At 42.0% G+C, this 17,919-nt stretch overlaps 1 protein-coding gene across 5 annotated transcripts in view; it reads right to left on the reverse strand.

Annotated features, from left to right (window-relative positions):
• sem1 (SEM1 26S proteasome subunit) overlaps nucleotides 1-17,919 on the reverse strand; it is a 101,175-nt gene that overhangs the window by 16,863 nt on the left and 66,393 nt on the right. For all 5 annotated transcript variants that reach the window (XR_011593356.1, XR_011593355.1, XR_011593357.1 and 2 more), the window contains one exon: nucleotides 7,095-7,188. Coding sequence is in view for 1 of the 5 variants with exons in the window: in XM_070881057.1 (XP_070737158.1) it covers nucleotides 7,095-7,188 (94 nt within the window). In the remaining 4 variants the exon portion in view is untranslated. The remainder of the gene's footprint in view (nucleotides 1-7,094; nucleotides 7,189-17,919) is intronic.

The raw sequence follows: 17,919 nt of genomic DNA on the forward strand, positions 1-17,919 counted from the left end.
CCAAAAACAAATTAAAAAACCTCACATTTAAAATTTAAATTGAATGTAATGAAATGCTTTAGAAAAAAAACATTTGAGATTATTTTTTAATGTGTTTTAATAGGGTTAAAAATAAACTTACCTTAATAGACAGGGTTTCTGGAATATAAAAATGAGTGATTACATTTAATTTTTCTATATTTTAAAACTCTTACTGGTAAAAGTAGGCTATACGCTTGCTTTTGCCAGGTATAAAAGTTTGAAGGACATTCACTGGGCAAGAGTTGGGCAAATAGCTCAATCTCTGCCTGCGGATGTCCCTCCTGTGGGGGGGATGCGTCAGATCGGTCAAAAGAAATTGACAGATCAGAAGCACCGGTTTTCAGTGCATGCGCATTACGCGTCAAGAACCAGCATTTGCGAGGCCTCTTCGGGTGCATGCGCATATCGTACGCATCCAGCGAGGCTGCAATTTTCAGCCAAATGTGTGTTTGAAATTTCTTGGTCCACTATTTTATCAGAGGTGTCAACACATTGAAAATGAGTAAGTGCCTCATTAAATAAATCGGGGAGAAACATCCGATGAATGCATTAAGCATTTGAATATTAATAGCCCACTGCATAATTTCCACAGGCCCTGTGTCACATGACATCAAAATTATTTTAGTTAGGCTTCACCCAAGAAGCTGATAAACCTCAAGTTCAAATTATTAGCTTCTCAATTGAAATGTTAAATATTTCCAGTTCACTAACTTATTGGCCCAAGAAACTCTTATTTGAAGCAGGTTTCCTGCAATGCGACAGGATACAAGAGCAGGTTTTGTTTCACAGTATCTAGCTTTCTTTAAAATAAAAGCCAATGGGATAGTGAGGGGGGAGGGGGGGGGGGAGAAAGAGGGGCTAGCATGACTTGGTAATCTTCTGATCACCAGCAGTACAGAATTTTCAACAGAGGTCATATCTTTAATAATTTTAATATTTCAAGAATCCAGAATGCAACATTGAAAACAATTTTCAAAAATGAATGCTTTCTAATTGCATCAATTAATTCCTCCCCTTTATAGCCAATCATTAAGTCAAATTTGTAAATGGGAAATTACACCGGGCAAGTGTATAAACTAAATAAAATAGGCAAAGTAAATGAGAAAGATACCAGACCAAAAAAAAACATTGAAAGAACAAAAGTTGTAACATTTATATTTTAGGAAAAAATGTCTTCGTAAACTGAACTATATATAAGAGCATTGCTGTAGGGAACAATACATACAGCTTAAAGTCACCTTCCCTTTTAGATTAAAATAGGCAAAGAATTTTTCTACTCAACAGGAAATATTTAATCACTTCATCCACAACTCTGGAGACTAATCACTTTGGGTCTGAAGTTCAGGAAACAGCCACTCAGGATCATTATTGGTAGTAGATTCCAATCCAGAGTTATTTGCTTTAAAATTCAGTTCTGGTTGTGTCTCAAAAAGAATATGGGGGCAATTTTAACTTTATATTGTTGGGCAAAAAACTGCCAATAGTGAATTGGCTGCATGTTTTGCACCTTGCCCGATTTTCTTGTCCATTGACTTCACTGGAAGAGTAAATAGACAGCTGATTCACTATCACCACTTCCTTGCCCACTGATAAAAGTTAAAGTTAACCCCCACCAATCTCCACTAATATGGAACCGTGCCAGACAGGCCAGGCTGACAAGCAGTCATTTCCGTGTTATGAAAACAGGCCACTAGGAGTTGCAAGCAAGGAGATTTGATATTCATTTCCCAACCAGTAAGATTTTTAATGACTTTATAAATATAATAAAACAATTAATTAAGTACTCTCTATAGCAACCTTCTCCATTAAATAACTGTTCTAACAATCCTAAAGTGAGTAAAAAAGTTTAGCATTTTCAATTAGTCAACTCTGATTAGCAGAGATGCTTTAATCTAGAAAAACTCCTCCCCAACACTAAATATGCTTCAGCACATGAAATGGGATAATTAAATAAACTAATTATAGAGCTCTGCAATAAACAGAATATAAAACTTACAACAGGAAGCCATTCAGCCAACTGAGCTTGCTCCATTTTTTTAAAAATCCATGGCAGCACCGTCAATTCCAATTTCCTGCTGTCTTTATGGGGCCGAAATTGTCCACCGCTGGAAACAGGGCACACCTACCGTGCTTCTGTTGCTTTTACCGGCGTGATGGATGCAGTGGCCTTGAGCGAAATTCCGCTAATAGGCTTTCTTTTTTCAGCGGACCGGAAGTCGGTCATAATGGGGGCGGATGTGTGGCGGTGAGCGGTAGTTCGCCGCTCTCAGTCATCAATGTAGCGCTGAAGAAGTCATCACAGTGCTGCGCCAGCACAGCTATCCCCTTCATTTAAAGGGGAGAACCTGCACGATTCTTTAAGCTCAGTCTACTGGGCCACCAGGGAGGGTTTCGGCCGGAGGCATAATTGTCGGCCCAACTGGCAGTCAGCCGACCAAAAAAAAACACATAGCGGCAGCATGTCCTCCCCCTCCCCTTTAATGGCAGCCGCACCGCCATTTTAGAAGGACTCCAAGCCTAGTGCAACGGCAGAAAAGGCTGCCGGTGGCACAGTAGCGGGAGCAAGATTTTGCCATTGGGGCTGGGGCAAGGAATATCGGCAGTGTGCTCTTGCACACTTAAGGCAGATCGGCAGCAGCGGAGCAGTAGTGGGGGGGTGGAGGAGAAACGGGTCACCACAGCAACAGAATTTTCAAAATGGTGGCCATTGCACTCCACAGCATGGCCGCCGATTTCCAGCAGTAACAGGCCTTAAAAGGAGGGGGCAATTTCGGTCCCTATATCTCAATACTTCCCATAAGTCTGCTCTTAATTCAACTTATCTAATTATTCAATTCTGACTATTTGCTTAATTCAAATTATTGGGGAATTAGGAATGTAGAGGACCAGAAAAGTCTAGCTATTCCCAGTGTCTAGCAAACATACCCTCCAAAACTTCTCGTACTCCTCTAAAGCTTTTGTCCTGGTTCTCGTTCAACACTCTAATTTGCTGATACCATCAACCCCCACTGCAATTCTTGGCAGTCCATTTCAAGTATCTTCTGTAAAGTAGTTACATTCAATTTTGAGTACGAGACACCAGGACATTTATCTTGCCTATGTCCTTTCGGATCTTAAATACTGCTATAAGATCAACCCGGAGCCTCCTCTCCTCCAGTGCAATAGTCACAGGTTCTGCAGTCTCTCCTCGTTACTCAGGTGCCTAATTCCAACTATTAATGAAGCTGCCCTTTGCTGCACCTCAAAGTTTGGATGTCCTTCTCATGACAGTGACCAGAAATGTATCAGCACCCTGTACAAACTCAATCACTGATGTGTGCTCTATTCTTCTGGCTATATAGCCCGAGATTCCATTTGGTCTCTTTATAGTTGCCGCACACTTTGCTGATGGTTCCAGTAATCCATTCACCCATACCATGAAATTCTTCGCCTGCACCATGTCCTGTAGAATATTTAATTACATTAACACTTTTATCCTTTCTGAATCTATTGATTTTGCAGCTGTCCACATCAACTGACATCTGCCACTCGACAGTCCAGTTCTAATCTATCCAGGTCCTTCTGTATTTAATCAACCTATTTCTGTTATTTACAGGCCCTCACTTTCATTTGCCTCCACTTCCAAGTCATTCATGTCCATAATAGCAACAGCCCTACACTAATTGCCGAGACATCCTGTTAGCTACCTCCTTCCGTGCTAATTCAGTTGCAAGCGTTAGCACCCTTTACTTCCTGTTTGTCAATCTTCAATCCATTTCAGAAGCACTCCATCCATAGTGCTTTTCAGTCTTATGTATCAATCTTTTATGTGGCACTTTACCAAAAGTTATCCTGAAATTTAAAAAAAATTGGCTGAATATACCGTCCTTAAGGTTTATTATCTCCTTAAAGAACCCCCATGAGATTAACCAGGCATGAGCTCTCCTATAAAACCAGGCTGGCTCCCATATTTCTCCACGTAGTTCATGATTTGTTCCTTCAGGAGGCCATCCAGTACATTCCTTATAATGTCAGCCTGACCAACCAATAGTTCCCTGGGTTACACCTCGGTCTCGTTTATAGACTTGTCACATTCCCTTGTCTCCAATTCCTAAGCACCATTTCCAAGGGCCCCTTGAAGACATTCACTAACAGTCTATTTCATTAGTTACTTCCTTAAGTACTCATGGACCCAGAGACCTTGATTGATTCAAATCCTTTGGACAGTCTGTCAGAATTTCTTTTAAAGCGGTTCTTCGGATCTGGGCAATGCTACCAAAGCCACCTTTATTGCTAATCCCAAGATGCCCACAAAGGTGATGTGCTTGCACGGATGGTATTCCCACAATATTAGGTGGGGAATTCCGGGATACTGACCCAGCGACAATGAAGGAATAGCAACAACAACTTGTATTTATATAGTACCTTTAAGGTAGTAAAATGTCCCAAGGCACTTCACAGGTGTGTTATAAGAAAATAAATTTGACACCAAGCCACACAAGAAATTATGGCAGAAGAGGTGGATTTTAAGGAGCGTCTTAAAGAAGGAAGGCATTTTCTCGAGCTTAGGGCCCAGGCAGCTGAAGGCACAGCCACCAATGATTGAGCAGTTATAATCAGGAATACCCAAGAGGGCAGAATTTGAGGAGTGCAGATATCTCGGGGTTGAGAGGCTGAAGGTGATGAAAGATAGGGAGGGGTGAGGCCATGGAGATTTGTGTAAACAAGGATGAGAATTTTGAAAATGAGGCGTTGCTTAATTGGGAGCCAATGTAGGTCAGCAAGCACAGGGTTGATGGGTGAGTGGACTTCGTGCGAGTTAGGATACAGGCAGCCGAGTTTTGGATGACCTCAAGTTTAGATAGGGTAGAATATGAGGCGCCAAGCCAGGAGTGCGTTGAAGTAGTCAAGTCTAGAGGCATGGATGAGGGTTTCAGAAGATGAGCTGAGGTACAGGCAGAGATGGGCAATGTTACGTAGATGGAAATAGGTGGTTTTAGTTATGATGCAGATATGTGGCCAGAAGCTCACTTCAGGGTCAAATATGACACCTTGGTTGCCAACAGTCTGGTTCAACCTCAGACAGATGCTAGGGGGAGAGATGGGAGTCAGAGGCTAGGGACCAAAGACAAATGACCGGTCTTCCCAATATTTAATTGGAGAAACTTTCTGCTCATCCAGTACTGGACAAGCAGTCTGACAATTTAGAGACTGAGGAGGGATCAACAAAAGTGGTGGTGAGGTAGAGCTGGGTGTCGTCAGTGTACATATGGAAACTGATGCCGTGTGTTCGGATGATAGCAGCAAGGGGCAGCATATAGATGTGAAATAGGAGGGGGCCAAGGATAAATCCCCGGGGGACACCAGAGGTAACAATGAGGGAGTGGGAAGAGAAGCCATTGCAGGAGATTTTCTGGCTATGATTAGATAGATAAAAATGGAACCGGAGAGTGCAGTCCCACCCAGCTGGATGGTGGTAGAGAGGGTTGGAGATGGATAGAATGGTCAACCGTGTCAAAAACTGCAGATAGGTCACGAAGGACGAGGAGGGATAGTTTACCTTTGTCACAGTCATGTGACTTTGATGAGAGCCGTTTCAGTGCCGTGGCAGGGCAGAAACCAGATTGAAGGGATTCAAACATGGAGTTCCAGGAATATACATCCAAGTTAGGATTGGTGCACGAATTGGAGGGTATTTTGAGGTCATGAGAGTTCGCACAACATTGCTGCTCTTCCTTTGCAGTAGTACAGGCGGCAGGGAATGGAGATGCTGTGGAGTCACCGTGGCAAATTGGTGCAGTACATCTTGTAGAACGTACATATTGTAGCCACAATGCAGCGGTGGTGGTGGAGGTGCATAATGAATCATAAGAAACAAGAGTAGGCCATCTGGCCCCTCGAGCCTGCTCCGCCATTCAATAAGATCGTATCGGCAAGAGCGCCGATCAAGCAAACGGCTTGGTCCCGGATGGTGCTGCGCCCATCCAGGCAGGTGGTGAGTAACACTCCAGACTTAAAAATTAAAGATGGAGGCTTTGAGGTGCCAGGTAGTGAGCCACTCATTGCAGAGTACCCAGCCTCTTTCTCCTCTTGCAGCCACAGTATTGAAATGACTAGTTAAGCCTCTGGTAAATGGTGACCTCCAAGATGTTGATGGTGAGGGCTCAGCAATGGTATTACTGATGGTCAAGAGATGGTTTCATTTTCTCTTGCTTGAGATGGTCATTACCTAGAGCTTGTGTAGCATAAATTTTACCCACTACTTGTCAGCCCAAATCTATTGTAGGTTGGCATGGGCTGCTGCTTCACAAGAGCTGTGAATGGAGCTGAATTCTGCAGCAGTCAGCAAAAAGCCCCACTCCAGACCTATGACAAAGGAAAGATCATTGACAAAGCAAATTAAGATGGTTAATCTGAGGACACTTCCCTGACACACTCCTGCAGCAATGTTCTAGGGCTGCGATTATTGGCCTACAACAACCACAGCATCTTCCTTTGTTGTAAGTACAAGTCCAGTTACCTCGATCAGTTACATTTATTTTTCACAGAAACTTATCTTTCCCTAGAAATGATGCACCAAAAGACTGAAGTTTCCACTGAATAGAGACAAATAATTAATTTAGAAAACACGTAATTCAATGCCATTCCTTGGTTACTTATAACCTCCCCTTTGAAGCCCGAACTGCTGAATTATGAATTTACTTGTAAAAGCATTTCATATTGTATTTCACATTCTCAGCAATCCTGATGCGTTCATCTGTTTTGCCCCTCAACCAATTTCTAGGCCTCCCTAATCATATTCCTATACTCATCCATGCCTTCCAGTGGCATGCCTTCTGTGCAAGGCTTTTTACTTGAGGAAAAAACTATTTGTCCTCATCATAGCATGGTTACTATTTCCAGAATGCTCCCTTACTAGTCACTATTTGATGTGTATTACTCATAACTAACTTAACTTCAGTGTATATCTGCAATATATTGGGGTCCTTCATTAGTGATTGATCCAGCAATTCCCTCTGCGCACCCCCCCCTCCCCCATCCAAAAAGGTCTATAACTTTGATTTACTGCCAAGAAACTAAATAGTAAGCTTTACCTTAACTGGTTAGAAAAATCATCCTCTACATTGTCATCATCCCAGTTATCTTCCCAGACATGGGCATCTTCATCTTCATCTAAACCAGTCCAGCCTACAAGAAAAATCAGAAAAAACAAAGTTAATTTTGTTCGAGTCATGTGATTTAAAAAAAATAATTTTCAAATGAAAAGGTAAATGAGGTGGAAATATCTAAGTACCTAAACAGAAAAAAGTTATGAAACAAAAAAGCTACTTTTAAAGATATTTAGCCGTTTGTAAATGTTCAAATCAAAGTTCAAGAAAAATCTTTTTTAAAAAAAACGAATGATATTGCCTCCATATTTTATCGTTTTATATATATTGGTTTAGGTAGGACAAGGAACAAATGTAGGTATAACTTGTGTTCCAGATGAAAGTGGTATACTTTTGTCTGTCTCCATATATGAAGTAAACAACCTGTCTTATCAAGTGTATTGTGTCAGTTTGGATTTCAATGGGTAGAGAAGCATTTAACCTAAATCAATAAATCAGACTCTAACGTATTTGTACTTCGCCAGGTGGTTAATGACATGGACAAGATTGGCGATGAACATCCAGTCTCACGCAAAGTCACAAGCACCTGGCTAAGCCAAGAACACCCTCCAGTTCTCTCGTATCAATCATCTATGAACCTCTTCACCATTCTTTGCCCTACTCTCAAACTGCATCCCTAAATCCTTCTATTTCTCTCGACTCTGAAACCCCCCTGAAAAACCATGACGGCTTGGGCTATGTTCCTTTTACTTTGAAGTGCTTTGGATAATTTTTCATTATTAAAAATGCTATATACAGGCTACTCCTTTTAATCAAGTCACTTAATGAAAATTATCTGATTATTCAATTTTTATACACAAAATGACAGTTATCCGGTTGAGACTTTATATGCAAGTTGCTGTTGACTACCAGTTAGCACGCATGTGCACTTCCAGCAGGGGTCACTGGATAACGATAACAAGTGATGATCCTTGTCAATTTCCCCCTTGTTAACCCACCCAAAAACAGATAATTTAGCAGAGGATCAAACTTGTGACTTTCTTGTTCTTTAAGGCTCAGCTACTCACTACCTCAACCAGCTTCAGAATCAAGAGTATTTATCGATCATCTATTACTAAAAGGTAAATAGTACACCAATAGCACAGAAATATAAATTAAGTGGAAACGACAGTGAAGAACAAACTTCATATTGTCTCTTTCAAAACCTCAGGACACCCAAAGCACTTTACAGCCAATGAAGTACTTTTAAAGCATCATTACTGTTGTAATATAGGAAATATGGCAGACAATTTGTGCAGAGCAAGGTTCCACACACAGCAATGAAGTAAAGGTGCAGATAATCTGTTTTAGGTGTTGGTTGAGGGATAAACATTGGCCAGGATACCAGCAGAACTTCCCTGCCTTTTGAGTAATGCCCTGGGATCTTTTAGAACCACCCGAGAAGGCAGAGAGGGCCTCAAGTTAACATCTCATCTGAAAGACAACAGCTCCAATAGTGCAGTACTCCCTATGGAGTGAATTGCTCGGTGCCAATATAATATACTTTGGGCCATCCTCTGTGATTTTGTAAAATGTAGACTATATATCTGATTCAGAGAGTGATTGACCGCACAGTGTTTTCCCATTTTTAAAGTTTATGAACCCATTGCAAAACTTTAGTTAGATTAAGATTTTTTTTTTTTAAAACGCAATGTCCATTATAGTGTTAGCCTACATTATGTGCTCAAGTCTCTGGAGCAGGCTTGAAACCTCCTACCTTCTGACTCAGGCAAGAGTGCAACAACTGAACCAAGGTAAGCAACTAATTGCTGAATGGGGATCTCGATATCTGAAATGAAACCATTTCTACAATTTGCTAATATTTAAGGGATGAGCAAAGTTGCTGTCATCAGACTAGGAAAGGCACTATATTAATTCTAGCGGAATAGCAATTTGTGTTAGTAAATTGGACAAATTGTATATTGATAGAATCATAGAAATTTACAGGACAAAGGAGGCCATTTTGGCCTACTGTGTCCACGTCAGCCAAAGATTTGCAATATTGTGAAATGGTTGTTTTTTCTATAATGGACATTGCGTTAAAAAAAAATCTTAATCTAACTAAAGTTTTGCAATGGGTTCATAAACTTTAAAAATGGAAAACACTGTGCGGTCAATCACTCTCTGAATCAGATATATAGTCTACATTTTACAAAATCACAAAGAGGATGCCCAAAGTATATTATATTGGCACCGAGCAATTCACTCCATAGGCGAATAGTTCCATCCATATCCATAAGTCAATATCTATCAACAATTCTTGCAGCTGGCATACAACCATCACACAGTCAGATGCAAACAACAGTGTGCTTGAGCACCAGGGACAGATCAGGTTAGCAGTTCAGCACCACAACCATGCCTCAGATCAAGATCAGTACAGATTTGCAAGTATTGTCAATTTGGCCAGATTCAGGCTTTGGATCAGAATACTAAAATAAATCTCATCTTTCACATTAGCTACAGTTCAGCATCACCAGAATGTATGCTCTGCTCATTAGAAATATAGGGCCCTTGTTTAGGGCTGCGCCGTTTTTCGCGCCAGAAAGTGTGCCTAAAAAAACACGTACGTATTCTCCGGCTCCCTGCAGGTATTATGCTGTTGGGGGCGGAGCCAGGTCCCTGCGCTGGAGACAGTGCCGGGGACGCTGCACATGCGCGATAGTAGCTCCGGGCGCCCAGGACTGTGGGGGGAGTCGTCCTCCTCCTCGGCCTCCTCCTCGTTGCCACCTACCTGTAAATCCCTCTCCCTCACTGTCAGAAACACAGACACTGACAGACAGAGTGAGAGACACACACACAGATAGATAGAGACACTGACAGAGACACACTGGGGGGACCGTCCCAGCACTCTGTTGGAGGACTCCCGGTGCTGCAGTCGGTAAGTAGAAAATGTTTTATTTATTTATTTTTTTTTCATTGATTTATTGGTTGATTTATTGATGTCTTTATCATTATTGATGATGGCTCTTTATTTGTAAAACTGAAGTGTTTAATGTTTGTAAACTTCCCTTTAAACCCTCCCCCCATACCCTACGCCTAATTTGTAACTTACGCTTGATTTTCTAAAGTGTAGACAAGGTTTTTTTTGAACGTACAAAAATCTTCACTTACTCCATTCTAAGTTAGTTTGGAGTAAGTTTTTACTGTCTAAACTTTGAAAACAGGCGCAAGTGGCTGGACACGCCCCCTTTTGGAAAAAAAAATTCTGTTCAAAGTGAAACTGTTCTAACTGACTAGAACTGGAGCAAACTAAATGCCGAGAATTCAAATTTCTAAGATACTCCATTCTAAACCAGTTGCTCCAAAAAAAACAGGAGCAACTCAGGCCGAAACTTGGCCCCATAGATACAATAGGTAGTGTCGTCTTAAAATACATATTCAGCATACAAAGTTATACCACTGCCGTGAAGTAAAAGTTTCTAAAATTAAAATAACCATAACATACCCCAATGGAGACAATGCAACAGACAAAACTGAATATAAAAAAACTTTAAATTAATTTCAGTGTGTTGCATAGGATGAATGACATGGTCTGTCATTTCTGCACATTATGGACCCAAGTTTCAACTGGATTTGGTCCTTTTTTTTTGAGCAACCATTTTTTTTTGAGTATTCTAGAAATTGCAATCTCTACATTTAGTTTGCTCCAGTTTCAGTGAGTTAGTTTAGTTTCTTTTTAGTTCAGTTTTTTTTTCCCCAAAAAGGGGACGTGTCCAGCCACTTATACCTGTTTTGCAAGTTTGAACTGCGAAAAGTTACTCCAAACTAAATTAGAACAGAGTAAGTGTCCACTTTTGTACACCAGGAAAAATCTTGCATAGAAGGGGGGGGGGCGGGGCAAGGGAAAGGGAAGAGAGAGAGCACTAAACACCTTCCCCTTTAAAAATAACCAATAATAAATGATAAACCAAATAAATCACAAAAAATCAATAAATGAAAAATAAAAGTCCCTACCTCACCTATCTGTTCAACCAGGGGCTGGAAATCGTTCACCTAGCAAAGAAAATCACGCAGCAGCATATCTTCGGCCGTTTTAAAGATGGCCAATTGCCAATGTTTCTGTGCCATTGCACATGCGCGCATGGTCCAACATGCATGCGCAATGCTAACGACACAGACACGCTGGGCCCCAGCCCTGCCCCCATGCTGGCTGCATTGACACAGCATGTCGATAGCTCCACCCCCGCAGCTCAAGCTGCGCTGCATCGACTGGAATGGAGGCCTATAGACAGTTCAGAATAGTGAGGTACTTTTTAGGCACACTTAATTCTAAAAAAAAAAATCAGCACAAGGCTCGGAGGTGCACCGTTCTAATGAACAATTCAAACTTGGGCCCTATATTCCTATTGAGACAACTGTACTGAAATTTTATAACAAGAAATAGGAGCAGGAATAGGCCTCGAGAGTGGTTCATGTCCCACCCCACCGACTAGAGTACAAATATCTATCTAGGCTGACATTCCAGCGCAATACTGAGCAAGTACTGCACGGTCAGAGGTGCCATCTTGCTTTAAACCAAGGCCCCGCCTGCCCTCAGGTGGAAATAAAATATCTCATGGCACTATTTCGAAGAGAAGCAGGGGAGTTATCCTTGGTTTCCTGGCCAATATTTATCCCTCAACCAACATCACACAGATTATCTGGTAACCATCACATTGCTATTTGTGGGAGCTTGCTGTGCACAAATTGGCTGCTGCATTTCCTACATTACAACAGTGACTACACTTCAGTGCTTAATTGGCTGTAAAACACTTTGGGACATCCTGAGGTATTGGGTAAGGGCATCAAGGGATGTGATCAAAGGTGGGTAAATGGAGTTGAGGTATGATTCAGCCATGAAATAACTGAATGGTGGAACAGGCTAGAGGGTTGAATAACCTAACCCTGTTTATGTTCATTCAACTGGTCAAGAGCTCATTTTAAAAAGTAACTTGCTCCATCCTTGCTCTGATCCATCCAAGTCCCATCCATAGCCACAGGTGATTGAGATTATTAAACAAATCACTCACCTTCAAAACAAATTCCAGCAGAAACAGCTGATCTTCCATAAGGGCATCAACAGTGCCACAGCTTTCAAAGTAGGAGCTGATAAGGCTGATAGATCCCCTTATGGTTCGCCTCTCCTCCGACAATTGGACCGGCAGTAAAATTGATGCATAACGAGCAAGAGTGCTGCTAGTTAGCTTGGATCAACTGATAGTGCTAACTCTTACTGGAGTTAGAAAATGGTGGATTTAATCTTCACTCCAGTACATGAACACAGAATACTAGCAAAAATTCCAAGGTAGTACTGAGGAATGATGCCCTGTTGAAAGTGCAGGCCTTCCAAAGAGATGCTAAAATAAGACTATTTCAATGGTTTCTGCAGACTTTAGACCCCCTAGCACTATTCAAAAGCACCCAGTGTAATGGCCAACATTACTTGCTCGACTATCACTAAAAATAGATTAGACTTTCAACTTTTTGCTGTTTATGGATTCTTGCTGTGCACAAATTGGCTGCTGCATTTGGCCCAAATTTCAGGCCGCGCCTAAAACAGCGCAGCCCGGACCTGGACGCCCGTTTTTCACACCACAAAGTGCACCTAAAAAAAAACTCACCTATTCTCCGGCTCCCTGCAGGTCCTCTGGAGCTGGGCGCGGCGCACCATGAGCTGTGGGGGGCAGAGCCAGGTCCCTGCGCTGAAAACAGTGCCGGGACCTCTACACATGCACGCTATAGTGGGCACGCATGTGCAGTAGCTCCAGGCGCCCGAAACTGTGGGAGGGGCCCGAAGCATGCAGTCCCTAGCCCTGGCCGAATGGCCTCACTGGGGCTGCATGGATAAGGCTCACCTCCCACCTTCTCCCTCTCAACCCCCCACCCCCCTCGCTGTGACACTGACAGTGAGAGACACACACACACACACACACACACACACACAGAGACAGACAGAGAGGCACACTGGGGGGGCCGTCCCAGCACACTGTTGGAGGACTCCCAGTGCTGCAGTTGGCAAGTAGAAAATGTTTTATTTATTGATTTTTAAAATTTTTTATTCATTTTTTTGATTTATTGGTTGATTTATTGATGTATTTATCATTTATTATTGAAGATGGCTCTTTATTTGTAAAACTGAAGTGTTTAATGTTTGTAAACTTCCCTTTAAACCCCCCCACCACCCCCCCCCATTCCCTACACCTGATTTTCTAAGTGTAGACAAGGTTTTTCTGAGCGTACAAAACTCTACACTTACTCCATTCTAAGTTAGTTTGGAGTATGTTTTCACTGCCTAAACTTTCAAAACCGGCGTAAGTGGCCAGACACACCCCCTTTTGAAAAAAAACAGGAGCAACTCAGGCCGAAACTTGGCCCCATTGTATCTACTTTGTAATTTTAGTGCCCCAAGTAAAACAGCAATATTAGTTAAAAGCCAGAGGGAGTTCTGACAGGTTAATGTGCTTCTGCTGCCTTGTTAGCAACACGGATCCAGTTCGTTCTTCATTCTGTCGGACTCAGTGAGCCAACTGCTAAAGTAGTACAACAATAGGAAACATTTAAAACGGTGTTAAGAGTGCAGGAAAAATATACTCTGCTAAAAGGAAAGAACAAACTAAACACTAATGAGACTCCATGGATGAATAAAGACATAAGGGAACAATTGACGGTAAAGTAAGAGGTATACATTAAGTACATAGACAGCAGGGGAGTGCATGATGAGAGAATACAAAGGGATTAGGAGAGTAGTCAAACAAAACAATTCAGTAGGCAGAGGAACTATGAAATTAAATTAACAAAACAAAATAGTAAAATATTTTACAGGCACAATAAAAAAGGTCGGGATGGGAATAGGATCATTAAAGGATAGACAGGACAATACCACAAGTACAGATAGGGAGATGGCAGAAATATTAAATCATTATTTTGCTTCGGTATTCACCAGGGAGATACAACAAGTGGACATGACCTTGGATGATGAGATGAGTAACAAGTGCAGTTAAAATAAAAAGGGGATATGTTAAATAAATTTAGACGCAAAGATAAAACCCCTGGATTGCATCCACACATTTTAAAAGAATCTAGGGAATAGATAGCAGAGGAATTATTGCACATCTATAATAAAGGTGTAGTGCCAGAGGACTGGTGGATAGCTAACATTAATACCTATATTTAGGAAAGGTGATAGAACATGTCCAGGGAATTATAGACCAGTCAGCTTAAAATCAATGGTAGGAAAAATAATGGAATCGCTACCAAGGGAGAGAATAGAACATCTTGAAACGAAAAGTATAATAATGAATAGTTAGCATAGATTTCAAAAGGGAAAATCTTGCTTGACCAAAATTAATTGAATTTTTTGACGAGAGTAGACAATGGTTATGCAGATGTAATTTATCTAGATTTTCAAAAGACCTTCAATAAATGTACCCCATAATAGACTAATGAATAAGGTCAGAGAATACAGAGTCAGGGGACAAGTAGCTGACTTCAAGACAGAAAGCAGAGTGGGAGTAAAGGGTGGCTATTCACAGCAGCAGAAGGTGGGTAGCAGTGTTCCACAAGGATCAGTGTTGGGACCACTACTGTTCACAATTTGGACTTTGGAATCAAAAACACAATTTCTACATTTGCAGATACCATCAAATTGGGGAGGGGGGGGGGGGGGAAAGAGTCAATAATGAGGAGGACTGCAACAAATTACAGGAGGACATTAATAAACTTGCAAAATGGGCAAATAAAGTTCCACACAAAAGTGAGGTAGTACATTTTGGTAGGAAGAGAGGTCAATTATTATTTGGAAGATGCGAGTTTAGATGAGTTAGAGGAACAAAGGGATCTCGGAGTACAAATACACCAATCACTAACGGTTGCGCCACAGGTCAGCAAGGCCATAAAAAAAGCAAACCAAGCACTCGGGTTTATTTCTAGAAGGATAGAATTGAAAAGTAGGGAAGTTATGCTAAACCTGTATCGAACCTTGGTTAGACCACACTTGGAGTACTGCATGCAGTCCTAGTCGCCATGTTATAAACAGGATATAGAGGCACTGGAAAGGGTGCAGAGAAGATTTTACATGGATGATATCAAATGTGAGGGTATACATGTCAGGAAAGGATGAACAGGCTGGTTCTCTTCTCTTGAAAAAAGGCAGAGGGGTGACCTACCAGAGATCTTTAAAATTATGAAAGGTTTTGATAGAGTGGATACAGAGAATGTTTCCACTTGTGGAGAAAGGCATAACTAAAGGCCATCAATATAAGATAATCACCAAGAAATCCAATAGGGAATTCAGAAGAAACTTATTTACCCAAAGAGTGGTGAGAATGTGACACCCACAACCAGAGTGGTTGAAGTGAATAGTAATAATGCATTTAAGGAGAGGCAAGCATGAGGGAGAAGGGAATAGAAGGTTATGCTGATAAGATTTTCATGAGGAAGAGGATAGACTGGAGCACAAACACCAGCATGGAGTGGTTGGGCCGAAAGGCCAGTTTCTGTGCTGTATATCCTATGTAAAAACTGCATGGCATTTGATATCATCCATGTATATCTGCTCTGCACCCTTTCCAGTGCCTCTATATCCTGTTTATAACATGGCGACTAGGACTGCATGCAGTCTTTAAGTGTGGTCTAACCAAGGGTCAATACAGTTTTTACATTGGAGAAATGCTCACAGCATGTCAGGGGGGGGGGGGGGGGGTAGAAAAATATTAAAACCACCCAGAGCAGTTAGATTGTAGAATTCACAAAGTAGTTGAAGCGAATAGCATTGACGTGTTTTAAGGGGAAACTAGATAAACACATGAAGGAGAAAGGAATAGAAGGTTATGCTGATGAGGTTAGAAGAGCAGAGGAAGCAGGCTTGGGAGTATAAAAGAGGAAACATCATGGAATGAGAGATTAGGAGTAGCCAAAAGCCTGGGTGAAAAGATGGTTTTAGGGAGGGACTTAAGAATTGGAAATGGTCTTACAATGGTGAAGCAAATACACAGAAGGCCAGAGTCAGAGGACTGAAAGGTGTCAGGAGGAGGTGAATGCAATACTAAAGTTGTAAAAGAATGGGCCAAGAGTATGGAAAATGACGATGAGGAGCTTATAGTTAATAGTTGGGGGGATAGCAAGATAGCATTGGTCAGCAGGGACAGTGTGAGGGGGCAAGCCAAGCATGATACAGATCTGTGTTTTGGACAAGGTGGAATTTGTGACGGTTGGAGGATCGGTAGCCAGATAGAACATGACAAATGCATGGAATACATTTTCAGTTGATGGAAAGGTTGAGGTAGAGGTGATTGATGTTTTACAGGTAGAAATAAGTGATCTTAGTGAAGGATAAGATGGCAGAGAAGTAGACCTGGATGTAACAAGCAAACATAAGGCAGCTGACCCTATTCTTTTCAGATAATGTTGCTGGAAGAACATGTAGAGCAGGACAAAGATAGAACCTTTGGGGATTCCAGAGGTGGCCAAGTCAGGACGGGAAAAGAAACCATTGTTTATACCGCTGGCTGCGTTCGGATAGATAGGAGTCGAACTGCCCCAGGGTAATTCCATGGAGTGGGACAACGAGGGAGCAAGAATTGGTATGTACGTCATAGAAACATAGAACATAGAAAATAGGTGCAGTAGGCCATTCGAGCCTGCACCACCATTCAATAAGATCATGGCTGATCATCCCCTCAGTACCCCTTTCCTGCTTTCTCTCCATACCCCTTGATCCCCTTAGCCATAAGGGCCATATCCAACTCCCTCTTGAATATATCCAACGAACTGGCATCAACACTCTGCAGCAGGGAATTCCACAGGTTAACAATTGAGTGAAGTTTCTCCTCCTCTCAGACCTAAATGGCCTACCCCTTTATGCTAAGGCTGTGTCCCCTGGTTCTGGACTTCCCCAAAATCGGGAACATTCTACCCACATCTAACTTGTCCAGTCCCTTCAGAATCTTATATGTTTCTATGAGATCCCCTCTCATCCTTCTAAACTCCAATGTATAAAGGCCCAGTTGATCCAATCTCTCCTCGTATGTCAGTCCAGCCATCTTGGGAATCAGTCTGGTGAACCTTCGCTGCACTCCCTCAATAGCAAGAATGTCCTTCCTCAGATTAGGAGACCAAAACTGGACACAATATTCCAGGTGAGGGCGCACCAAGGCCCTGTACAACTGCACTAAGACTTCCAGCTCCTACAGTCAAATCCTCTCGTTATGAAGGCCAACATACCATTTGCCTTCTTCACCGCCTGCTGTACCTGTATGCCAACTTTCAATGACTGATGAACCATGACACCAAGGTCTCGTTGCACCTCCCCTTTACCTAATCTGCCGCCATTCAGATAATATTCTGTCTTCATGTTTTTTGCCCCCAAAGTGGATAACCTCACATTTATCCACATTATACTGCATCTGCCACGCATTTGCCCACTCACCTAAACTGTCCAAGTCACCCTGCAGCCTCTTAGCATCCCCCTCACAGCTCACACCGCCACCCAGTTTAGTGTCATCTGCAAACTTGGAGATATTACACTCAATTCCTTCTTCCAAATCATTGACGTATATTGTAAAGAGCTGGGGTCCCAGCACTGAGCCCTGCGGCACTCCACTAATTACTGCCCGTCATTCTGAAAAGGACCCATTTATCCGGATTCGCTGCTTCCTGTCTGCCAATCAGTTCTCTATCCACGTCAGTATATTAGCCCCAATACCATGTGCTTTGATTTTGCACACCAATCTCTTATGTGGGACCTTGTCAAAAGCCTTTTGAAAGTCCAAAACCATCACATCCACTGGTTCTC

Source organism: Pristiophorus japonicus, chromosome 5 (genome assembly GCF_044704955.1).
Source record: "Pristiophorus japonicus isolate sPriJap1 chromosome 5, sPriJap1.hap1, whole genome shotgun sequence".
Lineage (NCBI taxonomy): Eukaryota > Metazoa > Chordata > Chondrichthyes > Pristiophoridae > Pristiophorus > Pristiophorus japonicus.